At 36.2% G+C, this 27,909-nt stretch overlaps 1 protein-coding gene across 2 annotated transcripts in view; it reads left to right on the top strand.

The window, feature by feature from the left end:
• Positions 1-9,201: 9,201 nt before the first annotated feature.
• sacs (sacsin molecular chaperone) overlaps positions 9,202-27,909 on the top strand; it is a 53,528-nt gene continuing 34,820 nt past the window's right edge. For both annotated transcript variants that reach the window (XM_009291502.5, XM_009291501.5), the window contains exons 1-3: positions 9,202-9,373; positions 12,810-12,960; positions 24,335-24,425. In XM_009291502.5, the coding sequence (XP_009289777.2) occupies positions 9,351-9,373; positions 12,810-12,960; positions 24,335-24,425 (265 nt within the window). In that variant the 5' untranslated portion in view covers positions 9,202-9,350. The remainder of the gene's footprint in view (positions 9,374-12,809; positions 12,961-24,334; positions 24,426-27,909) is intronic.

Raw genomic sequence — 27,909 nt, 5'->3', positions numbered from 1 at the left:
GGCCGTTTTCTCCATTTCCTTTATTCCGTTTGAAAATGGGAAACAAATGAACAAAACGTACACGGACCATAAAGCATAAAAAAGTAAATAACTTGTTTGGAATGGCATGATGGTGAATAAAAGATCTATTTTTGTGTATGTGAAGAGGCCAAAAACTTTATAAACTCACTGTATTAAGAACCAATCCAGCTGAAGACGGTTTGTTTCATTTGTAACAGGACGAATATGAAAAAAGGTATCTGCTGTCCTCATGTGGCTATACGAGAAAACACCAGCTGTTTTACGCTTTAAGCTGTTTTTTTAGTTTTAGTTTTTTTTTATTTTGCATTATTTCTGATAATATTTTTCTATTCGAGAAAATCTTATTTGTTTTTAGTTTTGTTTTGAAATCATTATAAGGTCAATATCGTTAGGATATATAATTTAATATATTATTTAATTATTATAATTATAATTATTATTATTAATATATATATATATATATATATATATATATATATATATATATATATATATATATATATATATATATATATATATATATATATATGTATTGTTGAAGTCGGAATTATTAGTCCCACCGTATGTCTGATAATATTTTTATCTTCTTTACAATTTCTTTTTATTATTTTTTCTAGAATGAAAGCAGTTTTACATAAAAAAAATATTTTAAGGTCAAAATTATTAGCCCCTTTAAGCTACTTTGTTTTTTATAGTCTAAAGAACAAACCATTATTATACAATAACTTGCCTAATTACCCTAACCTGCCTAGTTAACCTAATTATCCTAGTTAAGCTTTTAAGTGTCACTTTAAGCTGTATAAAAGTGTCCTGAAAAATATCTAGTGAAATATTATTTACTGTCATCATGGAAAGGCTAAAATAAATCAGTTATTAAAAATGAGTTATCAAAACTATTATGTTTAAAAATGTGTTGAAAAAATACTCTCTCCATTAAACAGAAATTGGGGAAAAAATTACGGTACCTAATAATTCAGGGGGGCAAGTGTGCGTGTGAATGTATGTGTGTGTGTGTGTATATATATATATATATATATATATTCCATGAAGATATTTTATACATTTTATAATTTAATCATATCAAATCTCAATTTTTGTTTTATAATGTGGATATTTTGAAAAAATGAAAACTCCTCCATCATTTTGGCTACATATCCATGCTCTCCATCAAAACAAAATCGACTTTTTTCTGTTGAGCACTGAAGCTTTTATCTAAAGTTACGTTGTGATTTATCTTTCACTCAAAACACACTGTAAATAAGCGATTCAAATGTAAGTTTCAAACTTCGGATTTTCCTATGATTCATTTTTTAACATACTTTGTGGCCACCTACTGGACTATTATTAAATTGCTAACTATTATTTCTTAAACCAGTGTTTCTCAACCATATTTCTGGAGGCCCACCAACACTGCATGTTGTGGATCTCCTTTGTCTGTTACACCCATTACAGGTCTTTCAGTCTTTGCCAATGAGCTGATGATCTGAATGAGATGTGTTTGGTTAAGAAGATATGGAAAATGTGCAGAGTTGTCCTCCAGGAACAAGGAATCTTAAAGGAATCACTTAAAAAATCTCTTAAAGGAATCACTTAAAATGAAAATTTATGGACTATTTAGTCACCCAAGTGGTTTCAATCTTTCTTCTGTTTCTTTCTTCTGTTAAACAAAAATTAAGATACTTTAAAGCAAGCTAAAAACCTTATTTTGACCTCCATAGTACAAAAGATACTTTGGAAGACAACGGTAACAGCATTTTTCACAATATGTATCTATTTGTTTTTAACAGAAGAAAGATACTCAAAAAGGTTTGAAACAAGTAAAGGGTAAGTGATGAGTAACTAAAATATATTTTAAGAATATTGTAATGGGATATAACTTAATGCATAAATGTATTCCACAGAAAGTTAAGCACATATTTTTATATGATTTAAAATCATTTTGTTAACAAAGAAATCATTTTGTTCAATATAATAACTGCATAAAGAATGAAGAGTGAAGCACACTAAGAATTGAATCTAATTTCATTCAGTAACAATATGCACATATTCTTTCCTTTTTTTAAGCTGTAATTGTAGATTTGTTGCTTTTTTGTTACTAAGTGTAACACGGGGTGTGACATTGACAACAGGGGTGAGGATCCACATGCAGGTTTTTATTCGGTAGTCAGGCAACAGTGATCAACACAGGGCAAACAGATGTGTGAGGGCAATCCAGAGTCGAAGTCAAATTAACAGGCAGATGGTCAGAGGCAGGCAGCAAACAGAATTAAACAAAATGAACGAGGCAAGGATCATAAACACAGCAAAGGCAGACAAAGGAATACGAGTTGTAGCGTCACTTAAAACAGATAACAAGACTCAGCCATGAAGGTTTCAAAGTGAGCTGTATATATGTGTGTGTAATCAGTGCTTCAGCGGCATCAGATGTGTGTATGCAATCAGTCAGGATCTGGAACCGGTTGTGTGTGTGGAGCATGAATGGTTCTTGTAGTCCAATTACCAGCAGATTTGTAGTTCATGTGAATGTGAGTGTGTACCAGCGACCTCTGGTGGTTTGATTGCTGGTGAACATGACACTAAGGGTGCTTTCACACCTACACTTTCGGTTTCGGAACCTGTCTCGTTTGCCCAGTTAGCACGGTTCGTTTGGCATATGTGAAACCTCCAATCGTTCTTGGATCCGCGGCAAATCAATCGCTCCGAGATCGCTTGAATGAGGTGGTCTCGGCTCAATTGAAACAAACTCTGGAGCGGATCGATTGCAGTGAGAAAGCGATCCGACCTGGGTTATATCACTGTGTTTTATGGATATGTAACAGGCATACGGCTAAATAAAGAGAGAATTATGAGTAGTGCAGGAAGTTTTACGAGTCTCCGGATACCCACAATCGAATGATAATCTCCCGGTAATGTCTCCCTCCCGGTCCTCAAATAGGCCACGTCGCACACCCTTCTCACCCCTCCCCACCGCATCTCTCCTCACTCTTCAGACATGTCACGCGCACCTTGTCAAACTCCACCAAACCACCACCTCTCCTGACAGCTTTGTCCTCTCCATTCAGCGATTCATTTGTTCCCAAACCCCTCCTTAGTGCGAAGCTAATCTGCGCTGATTCGACTGATGACCCAGTCTATTGCGATTGGTCAACTACATTTAGCATGAGACTACGGCACGGCTAAAGTATGAAGTAGCAGTAAGTTTGTGAGAGCCCAATACAGGAATGCAATAAAACAATGCAGTTAAACACCAGCATATTACCCTAACCCCAAGTAATAACAATGACACACATTCAGTATTAATCCACACAGTGGCAAAAGTTAAACTATTTTAAAATTGACTGCGCGTGTGAGGAACAGCTGATGGTGGCCATAGCAAAGATAAACAGCAGAGGATCGCCAGTTCAGAAACGCATTTCAATCGGTAAATGAAGTAGCACGCGTCACGTTTTTAATGCGGTTTTGAATGCGATATGTGAACAGCCTATAAAGACTTAGCCTGAGAGACAGTATAACTACTGATCTTTAATACGTGATTACAAGCCGCGCGGGGCGATTACAACTTATAACACATAGTTAAACATCTATTTTGTAATCTATACAAAACGAGGCAACAATTTTAATTACACTTGCATGTTATGATGCCGAGGAAGAAGAAACTGGTTCATATGAACTGCAACAGTAACTGACAAAGTCCCGTATCTCTGCTGCTCCTATAGCAAACGGCAGACAAATCTTGTGTTGCAGTGTAGGTTATTGTATCAATCATCAGAAAAATGACAGGAGCAAACACAGCTCTACAGTAGGTTGGCTATACTGTTGTTTTGTTGTGAAAATGAACTTTAACCCTTTATTTCACTCAGTCTCCATCTGTCAGTAATCGTCATTTTCAGGTCATGATCAGTCCCGGGATCCCCCGCACCTACGCTAGTGTCTGAAGTGAAAGCATGGAGTTCTCTGGAACTACATATTTGGTGATGTACTGTGTTGACGTCGATGCGATCAATCAAAAGATTCAAACCTAACTCAATTTGTTTATTCGACTCTGAGTCAACTATTGCGCTAAAGAATCAATAGTTTTAAAGCATTGCACTTTCAGATTTAAACCTCAGCTGGGTGTTTTCATTCACTGATGAAGTGTTCGCACCAGACGCGGAACGCGCAGATAAATCGTGCTATTCGCGTGTAAATAGCCGCGTGAACATTTAAGTTTACTCGCTTCATTAACACATCAAATTTACTTCAGAACAGATGCAGATTCGCGTGATGGGCAGGGCTTCTGTCTACCCGGTGACTCTAGCTTCATTGCTAAATGGCTAACATGGATTTTATTAAGAAAATAACAGTGTTTATGTGCTTTATGAAGGCTGAAAAACAGCATTGATATGATTGGGGATGTGTCTGAGTCCACTAGATCCTTTCAGAGGTGCATCCAGCTTTGTAAGCTCATAAATGCCTCCTAAAACTGAACCTGGATGATGGAGGCTTTCAACGGTGCTTTTGACTGAGCCGAGCCCGGTTTGACTGTTGTCGGTATCGGCTGGAGGATTTCCCCCAGGACACCAACAACAGGCATACGTCACAATCACGCTCCCACAAGAGCAAGCTCCTGATTGATTAACGTGGCGCCAATGTCCGCTAAAGTTCAGATTTTTGAGCTCAAGTGATTCACGCGAACCATGCGTCAAACGTGCAAAACGTTCAATTTGCGCCACGCCATTTGTGCATATCGCGCCACAGGATGACGATTCACGCTTATCGCGCCACAGGATGACGATTCGCGCATTTGCATTGACTTAACATGTAAATCACTCGCGCTTTACATGCCCTCCACGTCTGCTATGAACACAGCATTAGAGCTATGTTACACACTGCATGGAAGCTCATTTTCAAAAATCCATAATAGGGGCTCTTTAAGTTTGGCTACAAACATCATGGTAACAGGACTTGTTTGGTTATAAAACTAGTAATTAATACGTTAACTATAAAAAGTTCATGGTTCATTCTCGTAACAAAGTGCTTTACCATTAGGTCTAATAATAGTCCATTGCTGCCATCTTTAGGCCTTGATTGTTACCTCACAAACGATAAGCACAAGTAATAGCGCTCAAATATGAATGAATGCAAATTAATGTGTTTAGATGCTAGTGCAACATTATTCTAAATCAAAAGGACTAAACTAAATAAAACTTACATTTCAGTACTGCAATTACAATTTTATATTTAGCCTAATATAACATTATAAAAGCTTATACCGTCAGGCTATAAAAATAAAATATATATTTGAAAGCCCAAACACCTTATATGCGATTGACTTTAATTACTTGTAGGAATATCATACATATCACAAGGTATTTTGCCAAAAAACAGGTAAGCAAATTTAAGTTTTTTGGGGGCTAGAGATTACACATAGCCGGACTAGATTGGGTCTATACTTCACGGGGAAACTGAAACTAAGTCTATTACTTGCAGGTTCCTCATAAACATTACTGACTTTTCTTACATGATGGAGTATCATAGATATTATAAGTTTTATTCAGCAAAAAAACAACATGAAACCAAATATAAGGTTATTCAGGCTAAAACTGGGTCACACATAGCCGGACTAGATCTGGGCTATACTTCACCTAGCCGATGAAATGACGGCTGTTGCTTGCTGGGTACATTGTTACTGTCACGACGCAGTGGTGCATTAGGTAATGCTGTTGCCTCACAGAAGGTCGCTGGTTTGAGCCTCGGCTGGGTCAGTTGTCATTTCTGTTTGGAGTTTGCATGTTCTCCCTTCGTTTGCATGGGTTTCCTCCAGGTGCTCCGGTTTCCTCCACAGTCCAAAGACATGCGGTATAGGTGAATTGGGTAAGCTAATTGTCCATAGTGTATGAGTGTGTATGGATGTTTCCCAGAGATGGGTTGCAGCTGAAAGGGCATCCGCTGAGTAAGACATATGCTTGATTAGTTGGCGGTTCATGAATGAACCCCCCCCCCCCCCCCCCCCGCTGAAAAATCCAGCTTAAACCAGTTGGTTGGCTGGTTTTAGCTGGTCGACCAGGCTGGTTTTAGAGGGGTTTTGGCCACTTGCAGGCTGGTTTTCAGCCATTTCCAGCCTGGTCTTAGCTGGGAGTCCAGCCAAAACCACCTATATCCAGCTTAAACCAGGCTGGTTAAGCTGATTTTAGCTGGATTTGGCTGGTCATTTTCCAGCCTGACCAGCTAAGACCAGGCTGGAAATGGCTGGAAACCAGCCTGGAAATGGCCAAAACCCCTCTTAAACCAGCCTGGTCGACCAGCTAAAACCAGCCAACCAGCCTAGGCTGGTTTAAGCTGGATTTTTCAGCAGGGGCACACACACACACTCTTCACTCTTGTCCACAAACCCCTGAACCACCTCCCCCTCTCTTTAGTCTCCCCCCCCCCCCCTTTTTTTTTTTTTAATTTATGAAAAGTTGTCAGAGGGCCCGCGGTTGCACCCCTGGTTCAGCATAAGGAACGGTTCGACACGATAAAGGAAAAGCACAGAATAGCTTTGGGTGAACTATCCCTTTAAGATGTTTTTTTTTTTCTCTTGGATATGCTTCTGTTTTTCTCTCTTATTTCGTCTTCAAGAGTGTCCACAAAAATGAAATGGTTTAAACTAATAAACTAAGTTCAAACTATACATTCCTCACTCACAGGTTTACATTTTTAATTAAAATGATGCTCATGTTGCTGTAGCTTTAAGAGCGCAGGTTTGCTCAAACAGCTGATGCAGTGATGAGAGGGTGACTCGTAAAGCACTGTCAGAATTAGCCTAGTGAATTCTGGCCATTGGGCATTAAATGATCTTGCATGAGCCTTAAACAAAACCCATGCTAAAGCGAAGCTTGATGAGGGGATGAAGAACATGATCAGTTCTGCAGATCGGACTGTCCTGTGAAGAACTGCTCACTGCAGCAGTGGATCTACAAAGGAAACGTGCTGAGATCAGGCATATTTGGGATTTGTTCAGTGTCATTCCTGCACTTTGCTTCACTTTGCGCGATAACCTGAAACAGCTACAAATTACTGAAAAAAGGTAAGGTTATTTTGATAATACAACCATGGCTACAATAGCTAAGGATGAACCAACATATTCTTACAGACATACTATTGCAAGTGTTTGCGGGTTAGTTAACATTTGTTTGCTTTAAAAGACATTTTATCAAGGTTTAGTAAAGGATACTGGTGCAGTGAGGTCATATGACGTCATCGGTGTATCTATTACTGCGTCATTGAATAACTCCGTAGAATTGAAAAAAAATGCTGCATGGTAATGTTTTACTGGATCTACATTAATTGAGCATTTTATTCCTATCTCTAAATGTGCAGTTGTATATAAACGTGCACTTAGGCTAGACTATACTGTTAATATAAAGTGCTATACGACCTACACTCATTAATCACCCAGTGGATCTGAGGCCCACGTTACAAAGTAACAATATTTCAAATGAGAAATTGCTACATTGGGAAAATGAGATATAGGATATATGATGAGTTATATGAAATGTGATCAATAGCATAATCAAAATATCATATCTCTGATATTAGTAAAAATACCAATTTAATAATTATATAAATAATTTGTAAATAATTAATTATATATTTTAAAATAATTAATATATATATATATATATATATATATATATATATATATATATATATATATATATATATATATATATATATATATATATATTTGAAGTCAGAATTATTAGCCCCTTAAATTATTCAACCCCATGTTTAATTTTTCCCCTATTTCTGTTAAACGGAGAGACGATTTAGATTTTTTCAACACGTCAAAACATAATAGTTTTAATAACTCATTTCTAATGTAATTTATTTTATCTTTTCCATGATGACTAAATATTATCTGACTATATATTTTTAAGACACTTCTATAAAGCTTAAAGTGACATTTAAAGGCTTATAGGTTTGGGTTAACTAGACATGTTGGGGTAATTAGGCAAGTTATTGTATACCGATGGTTTGTTCTGTAGATTATTGAAAAAAAGATAGCTTAAAGGGGCTAATAATTTTGACCTTAAAATGGTTTTTAAAAAAACTAAACTGTTTGTATTTAAGCCGAAACAGAACAAATAAGACTTTCTCTAGAAGAAAGAATATTATCAGACATACTGTGAAAAATTTCTTGCTCTGTTAAACATAATTTGGGAAATATTTAAAACAAAACAAAAACAATTCAAAGGGGGGCTAATATATCTGACTTCAACTAGGCTATATATATATATATATATATATATATATATATATATATATATATATATATATATGTATATATGTATATATATATATATATATATATATATATATATGTATATATATATATATATATATATATATATATATATATATATATATATATATATATATATATATATATATATATATATATGTATATGTATATATATATATATATATATATATATATATATATATATATATATATATATATATATATATATATATATATATAAAATTGAAGTATAATGCAGTAAAATATTAATAGGCTATAATATAGCGTAACATATAGCCTATTAATGTTACCACTGACGTGCACCATTTATTATTTTAAAAAATCAGTAAGTATTTATGCTATTACAATTAAAAAATTATTAAAAGCGGCCTGGCAAATGTGTTAAATCTAATAATGTTAAAGCATAAAGAGATAAAATGAAAATTAATTAGGCTATAAAAACTCATTCATCAAACCATTCTTTTGATTAAGAAAATTATTATTTATTTATTAAACACATTTAAACTTGTTTCATCGAATGACTTAGAAGTCTTCTGTACTGTGTTTTCTCTGTTGAAAATGTTCTCTGTAGATCTGTCAATCAAGCGCTCTGCACAAGAAAAAACTCCAACTCCCATAATTCTTTGCGCTCGGTCAGACCGGCAGACGCAAAAGTCCGCATCCAAAAAACACATGCAGCACACAAACATTCATAAAAACGCCCTTTATACGTCTTTATTATAAAGAAAACTATATTTGTGACATTATAATACTTTATTTCCCCCAGAAAACACTGCGACGAAGCGTGACATTTGTGGGCCAGAGCGCTTAAGCCCGCGAGCCGCTCATCAACCGCAGGAGGAGGAGAAGGAGGAGGTTCCGACAGCAAAACACGGCCACACGGAGCTTACACCGCACATGATGGGATGATAGGTCGACGCTTGGACCAAAACGGGTCGGAGTAAATCAATGAGTTCCCGATGCGGAGGATTTTCTCCGGAAGATAACGGTTCAGCAGCGCATGCGGAGCGATCGATGAATGCCGCAGTCTGGATGAAAAGAGATGGCAACCGGACAAGACCCGTGGTGAGTTTAAAGATCATTAGTTTGAGTTAGTGACCGGTGCGATCTTGTTTATGACTACAATGAAATCGTTCACCAAACTACAGCTTACTACTACTATATCCTATAAGTAACAATTATAAATCCTGATCAACATTAAAACAGTTACATATGTCTGTCTAATAATGTGATTCGACACTAGTGTGCATGATACTACAACTTATTATGCCCCACCCTAGTATACAAATACAGTCAATGACCCCCAGTGGGACTTGAATGACAACTGGTCAAGAGGTAGCCCTGTGTGTCACATGTTTATTAGTAAAATCATGAGTCGCCTAAATCAGTGTCTTAAGCTCAGCAGGTTCATCTCTCCAAAACACAGGCTTTTGAGAAGACAGATTGATGTGTGCATTTGGACACAACTCAAACTCGATAGCCCCTAATAGGTGTAATTTGATTTTTAACTGCAGAGGTGACGTAGTAGGAGCTGTGCATCTCTGTCAGGGGTCTGTTGAACATGAAGTATCACCAGAGACAAGGAGAGATAAAAACAAACCAAAAAAAAAAAAAAAAAAACAAGCATCTTACAAGACAAAGAGTTTCTTGAAAGAACAAAAATAAAGAGATCTTTGTCATTTGCTGTTGTTTATCAGAACCACTTGTTCTTAAGAGAGGAATGCATTTGGTGTGTAAAGAAATGTAGAAAATGTGTAATTTTTTTGTCGTTAGTTTAATTATGATGATGATGATGATGAGGATGATGATGATGATGATGATGATGATGATGCTCACTTTATTTTTTAGGCTTGCCCAGGGTGGAATTAATTAATAAATGAAACAGAGCTTTGCATTGTGACATTATTATTGACTTTATGAATCTCATTACTGTAATATATGTTATGTTAGGGTTGTCGCGATACCATTAACAATACTATACCAGCTGATGTATCACAATTTCAAGTAGTATTGGGATACAGTAATTCATAACTGAAATTATAAAGAATACTTTATACTATACAATACTTTAATACAATACTTTAAACTATACTAATAATTGTCAGGAATAATATATTTTATGTTATAATAGGCCTACTTGAATGTAATTCATAATTACCTTAAGGCCAAACAGTATTATTTGCACCCCAGTTCACCTAAAATGATTCTTTCTTTTTGTTTATTGTGTTGATAACTGACCAACAAAAATACATTAAAATAAAGATACAAATTATACCTAATGAAATTTGTTACAAAAGATCATTTTTCCAACAAAATTAGGCTATATGAAATGGTCAAAAATTGTTTTTAATGTTTCCTGTTGCTATTTTGGGTTTTTACATACATTTTTTTCAGTCTTATCAGGAACAATCCAAAGTAATTTAAAATTTTACATCGTGATTCATTTTTAAAGGGATTTTTGCAGTTGCTAATAAATCATATTAACAGCAACAGAAATGAACCGATTCAGATGTGCTTTCGAACTGAAGTGCTAGAAAACATGCAATAGGCTAAAAGGCGCACTTTTACACAGTTTTCAACCTTAAAGGACTCCACAGACTATTCAAATAAAATGGTTTATTGTTGCACAAACATGTAAACATTTTAGTGACTTTTTCACATTGTTATTATTCCACAACATTATCTATTGTAGATAAACCAGTAATGACGATATACCGTTTACAAACTAGAGTGGAGCAATAGTATTGCGATACTACCAGTACCGGTTAACTGCAACCCTAATATATAGACTTTTTTTCTTTTTTTTTCTTTTTTAAATATTTCCCAAATGATGTTTAACAGAGCAAGGAAACTTTAACAGTATGTCTGATAATACTTTTTCTTCTGGAGAAAGTTTAATTTGTTTTATTTCCGCTAAATTAAAAACTGTTTAAAAATTTTTTTAAGGTCAAAATTATTTCCCCCCTTAAGCTATATATTTTTTCAATAGTCTATAGAACAAACCACTGTTATACAATGACTTGCCTAATTACCCTAACCTGTCTAGTTAGGCTAATTAACCTAGTTAAGCCTTTAAATGTCACTTTAATCTGTATAGAAATGTCTTGAAAAATATCTAGTAAAATATTATGTGCTGTCATCATGGCAAAGATAAAAGTAATTAGTTATTAGGAACAAGTTATTAAAACTATTATGTTTAGAAATGTGTTGAAAAAAATCTTCTCTCCGTTAAACAGAAATTGGGGAAAAAATAAACAAGGGAGATAATAATTCAATAATTCCAATTGATCGGCTGGAGATCGGTATTGGCTGATAATCACATTTTATAATCAGTACTTGCCAATCACAGATGTTTTGAATTAGGTAAAATACCCCTGAAATCATGTAGATGAGAGTGAATTAGCAAGAAAACAGATTGCGAGAGGCATGGTGATGTTCTAAGTTTTACATTTGTTAGGTTAGATCAGGGGTCACAAAACTTGTTCCTGGAGGGCCGGTGCCCTGCAGATTTTTACCTCCAACCCTAATCAAACACACCTGAACAAGCTAATCAAGCTCTTACTTGACATACTTAAAACTTCCAGGCAGGTGTGTTGAGGCAAGTTGGAACTAAACCCTGCAGGGACACCGGCCCTCCAGGACCAGGATTGGTGACCCCTGGGTTAGATGAATAGCAAAGTAAAAATATCTCAAATGCACATCCCTGTCTTTCTCGTCAAGAGATCAAGCTGCTGTGAGGCTGTCCGGAGCAGAGGAGCTGCAGTCACGTGGTGGTTGGAGAGCAAAATATTGGAATGACCTTGCACAAATTTAGGCCTCTTTACATTAATAAAACTAAAAAGTTCTGTGTATTTGGCTATTTCATCCATTATTTTCTGTAAAGCTGCTTCTGACCATGACATGTCCACTCTAAACAGTTATGAGACATGTTTAAGTGATTATACAGCATGGAACATCCTTCATTTATTCTCTTAGGTACTGTATCTTAGCAGAGATCTCCATTTAAGTGTCGTACTTAGAGGGAAAATGTGCTTTATGCATTGTAAAGCTTAAAGCATCAGAATCGATACTCTGTATGCAAACATCCTGATTGAGGCATCACAATTTTCACTTTATGGGTTAGTTGTGACATAACATTATTGTTATTGTTATTATTATTATTATTATTATTATTATTATTATAAAGAAAAAACGACTGAGTGAAAAAAAATCTATTTCACTTACATAAACTTGCTATTTTGAATTAACAATATAATTAAAACCCAAAAGTTCATTAGTTTTGGGAAAAAAAATTACACTAATTTGAGCATTTGCTAAATTTTGTTGAACTAATACTACATTAAAAAAGAAAAATATGTTTCTTTTTATATTCTCCATAAATATTTATTTTTGTAAATTATGGCTTCAGTATGCTTTTTTCCAGGTTTTTTTTTTTAATTCAAGCCTGATGTTGTCAGTAAAATAGTCATTGGTAACATTATTTTTCCCTTCACAATTTTAGGTTGCCATGGGTGATAGTCAGTCATGACTGTCTAGGTACGAGGGTCTTCCAAGTTCCTTCTTCTACAGTGATCAGGTCCATCAAGACCTTGATTTATGAAGAAACAGACTATCCTGTGTCTGAGCAGCAGCTGTTCCACAATGGAAAAATGGTGAGTTGCAAACACTCTGTTTACATTTCAACAGGCCAACAACGGTCAAATGAAGACCAACACCTCATGCTGCAGCATGCGATCACAATCAACATCCAAAATACACAGGTTTATAAAGCAGCCAAAGCGACTGATTTAGACACTGGGCCGAGGTCAGGCTGTTTAAATGTGCTCTATTGTGTTGTAATCTGTGTGCAGTTCTGGGTAAGAGCTCATGACAGCTTCCAGTGTTTCGCAGTTTATACACAGCAATTTATACAACCAAGTCCACGGCGAATCTTTCAATCTTTCACAGAGAACAATAAAATTGCACATTAAACCTGTTGTTTATTTATAAATATAATAAATAAAATTTTTTATTTCAGTTTGTAGTTTCTACTTTTGCATTCAGATGAATGTCTTTTTGAGATGAAGCTTGAAACAAAAGTTTTAAGGAGTATAGGGTTTGCTAATATTTTATGTGTTTTTGGTAAAAGGGCGATTAGTAATCATTTTCATGCATGAATCACTTTTTATTGCCAACACATGAACAAAACTCAAACAACTTGACCTTTCACACTTATACCTTTAATTAAAAAGCATATTTTTTATCTCCGTTTTGAGACTGGTGTTTTGAGACTGAGACGAAAATCTATCCATTTGAAACCGCTTTCCAAAGTGGATACATTTCAGTTGCAGTTTGGAATGGGAAACTGGAGGCTTTCGAAAGGTACGATACATTTTTTTTTACCACGTGATCAATCCAGCTAAAGCAGTGGACAATAGGACTGCACAACATACTGTATTGGCTGTATCCGAAATTGCATACTTCCATACTATATAGTACACTAAAAACAGTATGCGAGCCGAGTAGTATGTCCGAATATATAGAATTTAAAAAAACTAAGCAAGAAGCACCCAGATGACCTACTACTTCCGATATGGTCGCAATTTCGAGCCCTGATATAGTGTTACAATGTAATGTCTCTGTTGTGTTTTTTAAAAATGCAGCTTCCTTTGCTTTCATTCTTCTGCTTGTGCACAAGCTAGTGACGTTTCTCTGTAAACCAATAGCTCTCAGCTGAACGTCTGGCTCTGCGTTTTGGTACACTTTTTTTTCATGCTTGGTACCGTTTGCACAGGGTAACCAAACAGTGGCACGGTACAGTTCGCTTTTAGGTACCTTTTGACAGTGGAAAGGGCCATAAAAGCATACCGAACCGTACGGTACCGTACCATTCAGTGGAAATGGGCCATTAAAGTCTGTGACCTTGTAAGCATTCAGGCTCAAGACATGCCTGAAGAAACTGTACGGTTTGTAACTTTCCTAAAGATTTATATGACTGAATTATGTAGCCTATACAATGAAAACTGTACTGTGTTATTTTACATTTAATTATTTAATTACTGTACCTGGATATTGTTAGACTCCCCAGATAACACTGAAGCACTGTTTATTTCACTTTTATCTTTGCTCTTTTGTATTCATCTCTACTTTTAATTAGTATCAAATGGTTTAATTTTAATTGTATTTTATGCATGATTCTCTCCTCTATAGAATCCCTACATTCAACCTAAAATAATAAATTGTTTCCAAATAGAGCTATTCAAGTGGTCTGGAATAATTGTATTCGTATTGCTATATATATATATCACAGATAAGCAAAATATCGCAATGTCAGATTTTTGCAATGCCGTGCAGCCCTAGTGGACAACATTGTGCAGCAGTTGTTTCAGATGCTCTGTATTTTGACAGTGTTGCTAAAGGGTAATGTTATTTTTCACATTCTACAGATTGCTTTTCTACAAAGGATACTAAATTATCCTTAGTTGTAGTTTTGGCAACAGCAACAACATTTAAAAAAGCCAAAAACTAGATAGCGAATGTGCTGTACAGGGATAAAAGTGTTTTCATTTGTTTTGGTGTGGATGACCAAATTTTGTGGAAATTAATGAAACTGATGCAGGTGTGGATGCAAGTAGTGTTTTATATGAAAATGCCAATTTTAGCTGGATTAGAGTCAATGTAATCTATTAAAGACTATTGTATTGACAGATTTTTATGTGATGAACTCAAAATCAAATGAATGCATTGCAGTAGTTTGCTGGCTGGAGTTCATTTAACAGTTCATGATGTTCGTAATTTACTCAAAAACTACTCAATTATTTGTGTAAAACCTCTAAAAAAACATAAATAGTTCCGTCAATTTTCCGGAAAGAGAAGTTGTAATGGTAATTTGCCGCAATACTGCTCTATATGAAGGCAGAAGGAAAATTGCCGGAAAGAGTGCGTTCACGCTTATACATCTATTCCAACCAATCAAAACATTTAGACACATTCATATCCGTGCCGTTCATAAAAATAAACCCCTTTGAATATTTTTCCAGACACATTTAGCTGCTAGATATTAGTCAGATAGCGTTTTTATTTTGCCTCTTAATGCCAGCTGTGTAAAAAATGATCAATAAAATGCTTATTATAAACCGCAGTTTGTTTACCTTCAAGCTCTGCTTCAGTTGCTTGACACGTGTGCACGTGAAGCAGCCGGTGAGCGCCAGCACACACACACACACATATTATGAACATGTCAACTTGCGAAAGTGTTCCTCCATATGTTTTCATCGAAGTAGTGCACAATACTTATCTATCCACAGAGTTTGCAATGTTGTCAAATGTTTACAAATACAAGCGCAGCTGTTTAGAGCTCATTTCTGGTTAATGATATCAGAATTTACCGGTATTTTGGAATGGATGTGTGAATGGTCTATTGCGTAAAAATTCTTTAATGTCCTTGCCAGTGTGAACAGCGCTTTGTAAAATTTACCTGTAAATTTGTTCTGGAAATAGGATATTTACCAGTATAACTGTGTGAAAGGGTCTAATGTAACTTAATTATGCTGCAGTATTTTTTTTTAATTTCATTGAGTGCATTTGTTCAAAAATAAACATCCAACTGTTTAGTTAAGTTTTATGCACAATCCAAATACGTTTAGGGGTAAAATAGCATGTGTAAAATTGGTTTATTTAGTATTTTTTCTATGACCAGGTCAGGCCTCAGAGCCTCCTTTAGCTTTAAGCGGGAAGCGTCTTTGAGTGACGGGAGCAGGTGGGAGATTATTCCTCTACACTAAGTATGTCAGACTCAGAAAATAGCCTGGAGAAAGCCAGCTCTCAGATCTCAGCTAACATTCACACAGCCCCAGAGGACCAGACCATCCATGGTAGAACCGTACCAGCGTTACGGGTTAACGGAGATGTACAGTCTGATTATGTGTTAGATTATACTGTGATCCCTTCTACTGGCATCAGTCCAGCATCTATCATAAGTTTGGGAATGCTTTAGCGTGTGGTAAATCACTGGTGGATGTGCCACGACAAGTTGGCTTGTCTTCCCTTAGGCCCTGTTTTTCCCCCCAATAATCATTCAAGGAGGATGAACACTATGATGAATTTTTAAAGACAAAATGGGGGTTTTCAATAATCAGAAAATAAGTTTAATGCAAGTTCTTTTTGCTAACAAACAATAATAATATATATTTTACAATGATTAAAAGACTGCCCACCTCATCATTCAGCGTAACAATAGTTCATATTTACTATAAAATTGGTCAGACAAATTGGGAAAGCTAAAATTGTCCGTAGTGTATGTGTGTGAATGAGAGTGTATGGGTGTTTCCCAGTGATGGGTTGCAGCTAGGAGGGCATTCGGTGCGTAAAACATATGCTGGATAAGTTGTCGGTTCATTCCGCTGTGGTGACCCCAGATTAATAAAGGGACTAAGCCAAAAAAAAAAATAATTTATGAATGAAATGGTCAGGCATATTTAGAATTATTAGGACTCCATTTAAAGGGACACTTCACCCTCCAAAACAATAAATAAATTCTGTCATCATTTACTCATCCTCCACTTGTTGAAAACCAGTTTGTAACAATTCTTCTATTGAACACAAAGGAAGATATACTGATTTATTTATTTTTTTCACAAAAAAAGTATTTATTTACTGTTTTGTGTTTTTTATTTTACTTTGGATGTCAATGGCTGTTTTTTCCACAACATTCTTCAGAATATATTCTTTTGTGTTCAACAGAAAAAAGAAATTCATAATAGTTTAAGTTTAGTACCAGTAGTTTTTGCTTGTGGGTGGAACTATCCCTTTGAGGATCACATTTCAGCTCCAAAATACAAATATATTTTCAAATGTATACTTTTCCACTGTCTTTTAAACCACTATGTATTTGTAAACCAGATGTTTTTATACAGAAGTAAAATATAATTTAAATGTTAGTTTGATCATGTTTATAATATAATTAATGGCTCCCTGGTCATTGGGTATTTGAATAATCTTTACTTTTGAAAATTAACATAAAACAAACAGTGGCAGCCCCCCTGGCTGCCACTTAAACAGAAACTAAAAACAAGACACAATGGCTGTTTCTCAATTCCAAGAATGCAGAGAACGGACTTGCGTTCTTGTGGAGACCGGTCTTGCCAGGTGTTCTCGAAAGAACGAACTCAGGAGACCGCGAGGGTAGAGAACGCGTCCTGTGAGAAATGAGATGCTGTGTTCTTCCTGATGGTCCCATGACCTTCACGCGTTTTAAATGGTAAATTATTTAAACATTATAGCATTCATACAACAATTTATTGTTTTTCCTCTTTTCAAAATATACATTATGCATAAAAATGTTATCACTATACTCTGCATAATAAAAATAAAACAGATTTTAATACAAATTTCAGCAAACAAACACCCTTAATGTGTTTATTCATTTATTAAGATGGTCATGGTAATGTTTACTTTCACTGTTTCATTTAGGGAAACTCCTGAGGTAAATAAATGATATCTCTGAACTTTCATAATAAATCTAAATAAAATGCTGCGCTTCCCACCTCCAGTCGCAATGACTTCTGGGACTTCCAGAGCGAGTTCGGTGCTCAAGTCTGCATCGGTGCGCCCTCGATATCAAGATCACATCTGGGAAGTTTCATGTGTCCTCACTTGCGGTCTTGGGTATTGGAACTGAACTTAGGCCGCTGATGATGCCGTTGCACAATAACACGAGGACGCAAGACCGCTGAAGAACGCATATTGAGAAATGGCCAATCTCTTGGCCTGGTTCTTACTCATCTTACTTTATCATCACTCCTCATTTATGCTTCTGCTCCGTTAGAATTGAGACCAGTGTGCGAACAGGGGATGATCGTTAAGACATGTGCTCCCCCTTGTCCTGTATACATTTTAATATGCACAGGTCAAAATAAGAGGTTTCATATTCACATGCAGTTGAAGTCGGAATAATTAGCCCATTTTATTATTATTATTATTTATTTATTTCTCAGATGTTTAACAAAGCAAGGACATTTTCACACTATGTCTGATAATATTTTTTTTCGTCTGGAGAAAGTCTTATTTGTTTTATTTCAGCTAGAATAAAATATGTTTTTAATTTTTTAAGGTCAAAATTATAACCCCTTTTAAGCTATATATTTTTTGATAGTCTACACCAGGGATTCCCAAACTTTTTTTATTCCGGGACCCACCAAGACAAGTAATTCAATCTCAAGACCCACCATAATATTTTAATAGTGAAACATGGGTAAAAAAAATGTATCCATTCAAAGCAGTCAAAAAAAAATATGGTGTGTGACTTTTTGGATTTTGCGATTTGATATGCACAAAATGAGGCTCAAAGTGCTTTTTGTCGGATGCTGACTGTAACTGTGATAATTTTTTTGTTGAAAAAGATACTCTTCTTTTTTCAGAAGTGAATATGATCAACCTTTAATCAAGCCCCTGGATTATGATCAAGCCACGTCACATCGCAGTAAATTCCACTGCTAGTCATAATAGCATAGTCATAAGAAACGAAATAGCTACTACTACAAGCTGGGAAAAGGTCAGATAAATAGGCCAATGCAATTAACATTATTGCTGAATTGATCTAATATTTACACATTTGCTTGAGGAAGGAATGATGGGGGTTAGTTACAATACTATTACTATTTTCCATAACATCTATGCCCTTCCATAACATTAAGTGACGTTAAAATTAACAGATAGCACTATAGCTATTTATTGATTTGCAATCTGTCAACGTTGGGATGTAAAAAATATTGGACAACAAATAGCTTCAAATGATAGAATACATAGAAAACATTAGAAAATACTAACAATAAAATAAAAGGTTTAGCCTATTAAAATCAATGGCCAATACAGAAATTAAATAAAGCTCTAAAATCTATTTCACTTTTGATTGTATTTGCATATTGATTAAAGTAACTTATTTAGTGAAGAGCAGCAAATTAATCTCTCATTGTGTTTTGTTTGATAGGTGTTAATGTTAGAATGCAAAGATCTATAATGAAAGCATTCGACTTTAGTAACTGTTTGTGCTCATTTAAGAGAAAATTAGTAGTGTTTAAAATAAAACACGCAGGACAGAGCAAAAAAAAAACGAAAAAAAAGAAACACTTTTCCGACTGTCCCTTACTGAGAGGACCGCTCAGCACGAGCTCTACCAGCTAAACACAGATAGCGAGGGCTCAAACGGAGCAATGCTTGTAATGTCGAGCGAAAAAAAAGAAAAAGACAGCTGTGAAACATAACCAGCTTTGTCTTTTTGTAGGAAACACACTTTAGATATTTTTAGGGTAAGAGGTTTTTGAGTTATTGCCATCAATCGTACTGGTTTTGATTCACCGTTATGTAAATATAGCTGCAGCTATGTGATGTTGTGCGACCCACCTTTGTTCACTGTGCGACCCACAGTTTGAAAACCCCTGATCTACACAACAAACCATCATTATACAAAAATTTGCCTAGTTACCCTAGCCTGCCTAGTTAAATTTTAATGCCAGTTTAAGCTGTATAAAAGTGTCTTGAAAAATATCTAGTCAAATATTATTTACTGTCATCATAGCAAAGATAAAATAAATCAGTTATTAGAAATGAGTTATTAAACTATTATACATTATTTATGGCTATAATATCAACATAATCTTTTTGAGTTAACAAAATTATTCACTATAATAATATATACACTGCTTTAACACATTTCTCATTCGTATTCTCTCATTGTCTTGTTTGCAAATATAGTTTGCGTATACATAACTCAATACATGTTACTACTGCAGGATGCTTCTAAAACGGCTTCAAATTTTGTGTAAGCTGCCTAATTATCTAAATGTACTGAAACAGGATAATTTTACTCAAGAGTCTCCAGGCTGTGACATTCCAGTTAGTCTTTTCATTTGGCCCCTGTATGTGCTTGATCAGTGTGTGTTAGCAGAAGTGCTGATCCGTGTGTGTTAGCAGAAGCTGATTCCACTTTGAATCGCTGAAGACAGCAGTCTCAATCTGAACTGGACGCAATCTCAGCCTTGAATAATCAATATCTTAATAAACCAGAAACTGTGGTATATCTCAGTGAATTATGGGTGAGCCATGTGGATAACTTATTGGAATTTACAGAGGTGCTTTGCAGGCAAAAGAAAATAATTGATTGAGAATAAGAAAGGATTGAGCAAGGAGTAATTAATATGCCAGTGTTTTTTTTTTTTTTTTTTTTTTTTTTTTGTGCTCAACTTTGCTTAACACTCACCTGCATAGTATATGAAAGTAGAGTCATCTCAAGTGGAACACAATTTTTTTTTTTACTAATCGGAAATTCAAACCATTTCCCAAACTGTTAAAAAATAAATTGTTGAGAAAACATAAAAATAAAGCAACTTGATGCAGTAAAAATTTAATGAGTTGTCTCAACAACAGTTTTTTAGTTTTTCTCAGTAAAAATTTTTTGTTCAGCTAACATCATTTTGTTTATTCATGCAATGTTGATTATTGTATTTTACTAATAAAGATATTCTTGTCACATCAACTGAAGCAACAGTTACTGCTATTGAGTCAATGAATTTTTTTCTGTTTTGTGGATTATTTTTTCAGATTTGCAAATCAAGTAATTAGGTAATTAGCATATTATGCTGTTTTTAATCATTGGCTTAGTCCCTTTATTCATCACGGATCACCACAGTGGAATGAACCGCCAACTTGCTCAGCATATGTTGTATGCAACCCAGCTGCAACCCAGAACTGGCAAACACCCATTCACACTGAGACACCTGTACCTCATGTCTTTAAACTGTGGCGGAAACCGGAGCACCCGGAGGAAACCCACATGAACACAGGGATGCCAACTGACCCAGCCGGTTCTCGAACCAGTGACCTTCTTGCTGTTAGACAACCGTGCTACTAATTGGGGCACTGTGTCACCCCTCTTTCAAGCAACTTATAAACGCAACCCAGGCTCATTCTGAAAACTTAGTCCTGTGGACGTTTCTGGAGACTGCGAAATACGCCCCGGGAGGTATGCATTTGTGCAGTTTTTGTTTTTGCGAATGCGCGCTTTTTCGCATCTCGAATGTCTCTCACGAGCGCCAATTGCACCCTCGCTGTTCCTGCGTAAACCCACAAGAGGCCACTGTCCAACTGGCTGAATGATTGACTCCTCCTTCCCTAAACTCAAACAGTTTTACCGATTGACCCGCTCCCTGCTTACTTCCCTAAACCCAACCGACAATTTGCAAAAAAAAAGCCGTCCAAAAAAAGAAAACCTCTCGTCTGACTTTTTTTTTTACCACGTTTTCGGATTTTACCACATACTCACACTGTTATTTATTTGTTCGTTTTACTTTTTGGATTCTGTTTTTGTCTTACCTGTTTTCTGGAACCGCTCTTCCCCAGACTCGAAACCAGTCATCGTCAGCTCCTCTCTGCGTCTCAAGTCTGTCAACGTACACGACGAGCTAACCAGACAAACTGGTTGCAGCGGGAAAGCCCTCCACAAGGAGGTAAGCCGTCAGCCGGCAAGAGCGAAAGGGAACGGCTTCACACCGCCCCGCGTTCGCTTAAAAAAATGAAATGCAGCCATATGTACCTCCGGCTACATAATTCTCCAGAAAATGTCCGCTGAACTATGTTTTCAGAATGAGCCTGGGTTGAATAAACAAGCTTAGTTTTCGATTGTCACGTCACGCATGCACAAATTATTTAAATATCAGCATTCCTGTTCAACACAAAAATGTTTGTCCAGAGAACTCAGTTAAACATGTGGACATAACATTTTAGCGAATAGTGTTGTCATAACATATCTTTTTATGTAATCAATTCTTATTTACACTTCTTTGTATATATGACAGAAAAAGTACAGTGTGCTGAACAAATGGTGATTTCTTTTTTTATAGTGCAGATGATGTTTGACGGCTGCTAAATTAGCTAAATAAATGACCAAAATACCAAATAATACCTGCCATAAGTATAACAGCATTTACCATCGGGAGGTGGCATAATCAATCTTGTGGGAGAATACTGCTTTCACGTTCCAAACTAAAAAAAGTAATCCAACATTAGTGCATGAAAGCTCAGCCCCTTCCGCTACGTGAGCAAAGCAGTGGCCATTGAGTGTGTGAAGTGTCCAGCATTTCATACTTCATTTTAACGGTTGATGGGTTTGTGTTTTTCTGTATGTTATTTGTCATGCCTTGTGTGTTGTCAAATTCTTGGGTGTGTGATTGTTTACCTTTTGTGTTGATGGCGTGCTTTCAAATCAGCTGACTTATCAGCTGATATAATCATCCTCCAGCTGATCCTTGTTTACTGACTATATATTTCAGCCTGTGGTTACTGCTGGTTATCAGTACGTTGTTTGTCCTTTTTCCTGTCTGTTGTTCCTCAGAATTCTTCGCTGTCTGTTTCGTCAGTTGACGTCTTCGTTGTGGCCTGTGGCTCTCTTTTGTTTTGAACATTCTTTGTCTTCGGAACATCCTTGGATACATTCTTTCGTTTTTCATTAAAGTACTTGCAATTGGATCCTCTCTGTCTAAGTGTCGTGACAAAGTGCATCATCCGGGTATTTAAAGGTCACTTATTCATTCAGAATTTCAGTGTTAAGGCAGTACTTACACTATTTATACTACAAAATGGCGTAGAATAGTGTATAAGTATGTGATTTGGGACACACCTTGTATTTGTTTTGGTAGCACACCTTGTTAGTACTAAGGCAAACAATTAAATTTACGCAAAATAATCAGTGAATATATTTATAATGTTTTAAATTTAAATCTAATTCTTTAATTAAAATCTAACCATTTGCCTCTGCTCTGGAATGACAGTCCTTTTCTAATGATGTCTGTTGGACGGCTTGGGTAAAATTTGCTTAGCCACACCCCTCTATAGATTACTGTAAAAGATACTCTTAATTCCATTTTAGTTAGAAATATGTCATCACACTTAAAAAAATAAAGTCTGCAGAAACTTCTGGCTCATATGAACACTAATGTATGCAGTCATATATGCTCATAATCAGTTTTAATGAAATATTTGTACATAATTGTAGCCATATTAACCTAAAGTAACACTGTGATTCATTAATTAATTTATTCATTAATTTTCTTGTCGGCTTAGTCCCTTTATTAATCCGGGGTCGCCACAGGGGAATGAACCGCCAACTTATCCAGCACGTTTTTACGCAGCGGATGCCCTCATCCACCAGCAATGTGAAGCTTCCACCTGGATGATGCAACGTCAGCCATATTGCACCAGACCGAACACCACAAACCAGCTGATTGGTGGAGAGAAGACAGAAAGATGAAGCCACGTTTTAAATGTGGATTTTAGAAGGCCATGATGGGCAGAGGCCAGTAGGCAAATTTGGCCAGGATATCAGGGTTAAACCCCTACTGTTTTCAAAGGGCATCCTGGTTTTAACGACCAAAGAGAGTCAGGTCCTTGGTTTAACGTCTCATGCGAGAGACCGCTCTTACTGAGCAGTAGAGTCCCGTTCACTATTCTGGAGCATTAGGACAAGAGTTGCAGAGAGATAGCTGCTGGTTAATAGAATGATTAATTAACTAACTAAACTAACCAACTAACTAACTAAATGAATGAATCTGCTTGGCCAACTATGGAAGAACTAATTGCCAGGCAACAGAGTAGCAATGTCATGTGTAAACATACTCTACCAGCATGGCTCAGCACAGTTGTTTAACTTAACCTAGAATTTCAGGCCGAGAATGGTTTTTAATTGTACCATGATGGACCAGGATGACCAGGACCAAACAGGCAAACAATAGTAGAAAAGCAGCTACTGACTCATGTGATTTATTCAAAAATGAATTAATTCAAGACAAAACAACAGCGTTAGACTAAGATGTTGACATTTTTTTATTTGGCTTTGTTTTGGAGCTATTTTCATTTGCCAAGCAGAAGAAAAACATTTCGTCTAAAATATGACTTCTGCAAAGTGATTTTTTAGACAAGATTTTCAGTTGCAAGATTTGATGTAAAATGGTGGCTTTTAATAATCAATATTATTATTTTTTTTGCATTTGTGTATAGGTTCATGATGGGGTTGAGATTGGGAACTTGGTGCCACACGGGGACCATGAAATAATCATGACACTGCATGGACGAGGTCCAAGAGGTGGAGGTAAGACACTCTGAATGGACAGGGACAAATTAATTTATCAATTGTTTGATGCTTCAATTTATAATATTTATACATAAAAAAGAACGACTGCAGGATGAAATTGAAGTACATTAAAAACAAAAACACTATCAGCAAATAATTTGTGGAGATTCACTTCTAGTTTTTAGCCATGCCAATTACTAATGTAATGAAAACCAGCTAGTAGGAGTTATTGGAGTAAACCACACTCTGCTGGCTTCAAGAGGTGCACTAAGGACTATTGACTAAAGTTCTTTAGCATCTTTGTTAGCGTGCCCACCTTTTATGCCAGAGAATCCTGCTGGGAATGGTGCAAGTACATCTGGAACGTTGGCCAGTACCGATCCAACCTATACACTCACTGCGCAAGGTGCATAGGGCCCCACAGATTACATTATAGAAGGCCGCGCATTAGTCCTTCTCTGCTCTTTAATACCAGTTGGACATGCATACATCGCCATCCCTTTGTGTTTATGTATGGCTGTACTGCCATCTTTATAATTATTTAATTTTTATAAACAAAGTCACATTCAGGATGAACAAGTGCTGAATGTAATATTAACCAATATAAGGTTAATAATAGGTATTTCAATAAAAATAGGAACCATTAGGCAGGTTAGGGTAATTAGGCAAGTGTAACTGAGGCCAACTAGTAAGTGCTGTGCAGGTAAACCTCACTCATCTGACCTTAAAAGGTGCTCTAGCGACAGACGCTAGAGGCAATGGTCTTTAGCCTCCTTAGTAGAGCAACCAACTCCCTTGCGGAAGGTCGCCAGATCGATACCAGCTCAGAGTGGGTTTGGTTGCGTAGGACCGGCGGGGTTACACAAGTTATTGTGTAAAGATGGTTTGTTCTGTAGACTATCGGGGAAAAAAAGTAGCTTAAAGAGGCTAATAATTTAGACCTTAAAATTTTTTTTTTTTTTTTTTACTGATTTTATTCTTGTCGAAATAAAACAAATAACACTTTCTTCAGAAGAAACAACTGTATCAGACATTGTGCTGTCCTCGCTATATGTGCTGAACATAACTTTACAGCCAGATAAACTCTTCCTTGACATCAAAACTCTGAAGACGATAACTCCTTGTCCACAGGTTTATTGACATTCCAAAGAAAGGTAAAACTGAAATGCACAAAAGGCATAATCAGCACTAATCATGTTGTCAAGTTGTATAAATTCTCAAAGAAGTAAATAAATGAATGTCTTCAAGGCTTTAAATGTTTTTTCTTAAACACAAATTCTCTTAAATGTAATATAATCATGTTAAACACACACAATTCTTAAATCACTTTTTTACTATACTGAATTGCATGAGATTACACTCACAGTGTCCCTTAACCATAGTGAAGCAGAAAGAAAATAATAGACTTCTAATAATAACTATATAAAAATGACCAAAAGCATCTAGAATATTAGACATTGATTAAAAGTCAATACATAACCACGATTCTAAAACAAACACAAGATGAATGCAAACGTCACAGAATTCACTCAGGATTGTCTGACTGTGCTGCTTTATGCAACATGCTTGCTCACTTCCTCATCAGTGGTCACATGGTATGACTCTGTTCTAAAACTGAAAGGGGCAACGTCGAAATAATGAAAAACATACATATTCACTCCTGAATAGAAAAAAGTCTACCAAACATTGTGATAACAACACAGACATACTGTGAAAATGTCCTTGCTCTGTTTATCAGGTTAAACTGTTTAAAACAGGTAAAAAAGAAAAAAAAAATCAAAGGGGGCTAATAATTCTGACTTCAACTGTTTATATTTTTGTTTGATTAACCTATTAACTAAAAATGTATTGAGAGCAAAAATGCTTAAATCAAAAGGATATTTGAAAGGTTGAACTGCAATTTGCTTTTAATCCAGTATTACAGAGACCTTTACAATGCTCCATTCGATCACAACAATGTGCAATTAAGGAAGTTAATTCACTTTCATTCATAGTCTGCATTTGTGGAACACAAAGTGTGAGCTTCCACTTGTCTTGGTGCACAGGAGTCATACAATTCTGTTGTCATCACATTAAGGAGATCTTGAGCTTGCAATTTGAAGTGCAGCAGGAATTTTAACACGGTCCTGAAGCCAAGCTTATCCATCTTTTTCCAAATTAAGAAGCATGTGTACACGTGCATGTCGACACTTTTTTTTTCCAGCTCACGCCCATGCAGGCCTACACCTTCACAATCTAATATGAATACAAAATGAATTCTGAACTTGTTAGAATCGATTCAGATTTGCTAGAGAAGGAATTATTTTCATTCCCACGGCTAGCGTCTTATGTCTAGTAGAACTTTAAATTTAAGGCTGATCTCTAAACTTAAATCGAACTTCAGTCTGAAGTTGAACAATCCACTCGCAGGTCTGTTATCAAGCAACCAACACTGCACAAGTTGCTAATGAAATAGTGTAGGGTCCAGCCAGCTAGTCCAATGACTGTCTCTACTGGTTGATGAAGGTTTATTGTCCTGTTCGGTCTTTCCAGTGCATAATGTTGATTTAATTTAAATTTAACTCATATCTGACTCCAATTTGAATATGAGGTTATTCATTCATTCATATTCATATTCGGCTTAGTCCCTTTATTAATCCCGGGTTGCCACAGCGGAATGAACCGCCAACGTATCCAGCAAGTTTTTACGCAGCGGATGCCCTTCCAGCCGCAACCCATCTCTGGGAAACATTCACACACACTTCACACACACACTCATACACTACGGACAATTTAGCCTGCCCAATTCCCCTGTACCGCATGTCTTTGGACTGTGGAGGAAACCGGAGCACTCGGAGGAAACCCATGCGAACGCAGGGAGAACATGCAAATTTTACACAGAAATGCCAACTGAGCCGAGGCTCGAACCAGCGACCCAGCAACCTTCTTGCTGTGAGGCAGCAGCACTACCTACTGCGCCACTGCTTCGCCAATATGAGGTTATTTAGAATATTAATATATTTATCCTCGTTTTATCTGATTCAATTTCTAAAACATTGATAAGATTGTTTTGTTTCCTTTAACATTATTTTAGATTATGATTGAATATTCTCTTAGACCCTGCAGAAAAAAACAGCTTAAACCAGCCTAGGCTGGTTGGCTGGTTTTAGCTGGTCAACCAGGCTGGTTTTAGAGGGGTTTTGGCCACTTCCAGACTGGTTTCCAGCCATTTCCAGCCTGGCCTTAGCTGGTCAAGCTGGGACATGACCAGCTAAAACCAGCTTGTCCAGCCTAGCCAAGCTGGGAGTCCAGCCAAAACCAGCTATGTCCAGCTTAAACCAGGCTGGTCAAGCTGGTTTTAGCTGGATTTGGCTGGTCATTTTCAAATGGCTGGAAACCAGCCTGGAAATGGCCAAAACCCCTCTAAAACCAGCCTGGTCAACCAGCTAAAACCAGCCAACCAGCCTAGGCTGGTTTAAGCTGGATTTTTCAGTAGGAGATTCATTATTGTATGTTATTCTCG

Source organism: Danio rerio, chromosome 15, assembly GCF_049306965.1.
Source record: "Danio rerio strain Tuebingen ecotype United States chromosome 15, GRCz12tu, whole genome shotgun sequence".
Classification (NCBI taxonomy): Eukaryota; Metazoa; Chordata; class Actinopteri; order Cypriniformes; family Danionidae; genus Danio; species Danio rerio.
This window is presented reverse-complemented; position numbering and strand designations above follow the sequence as displayed.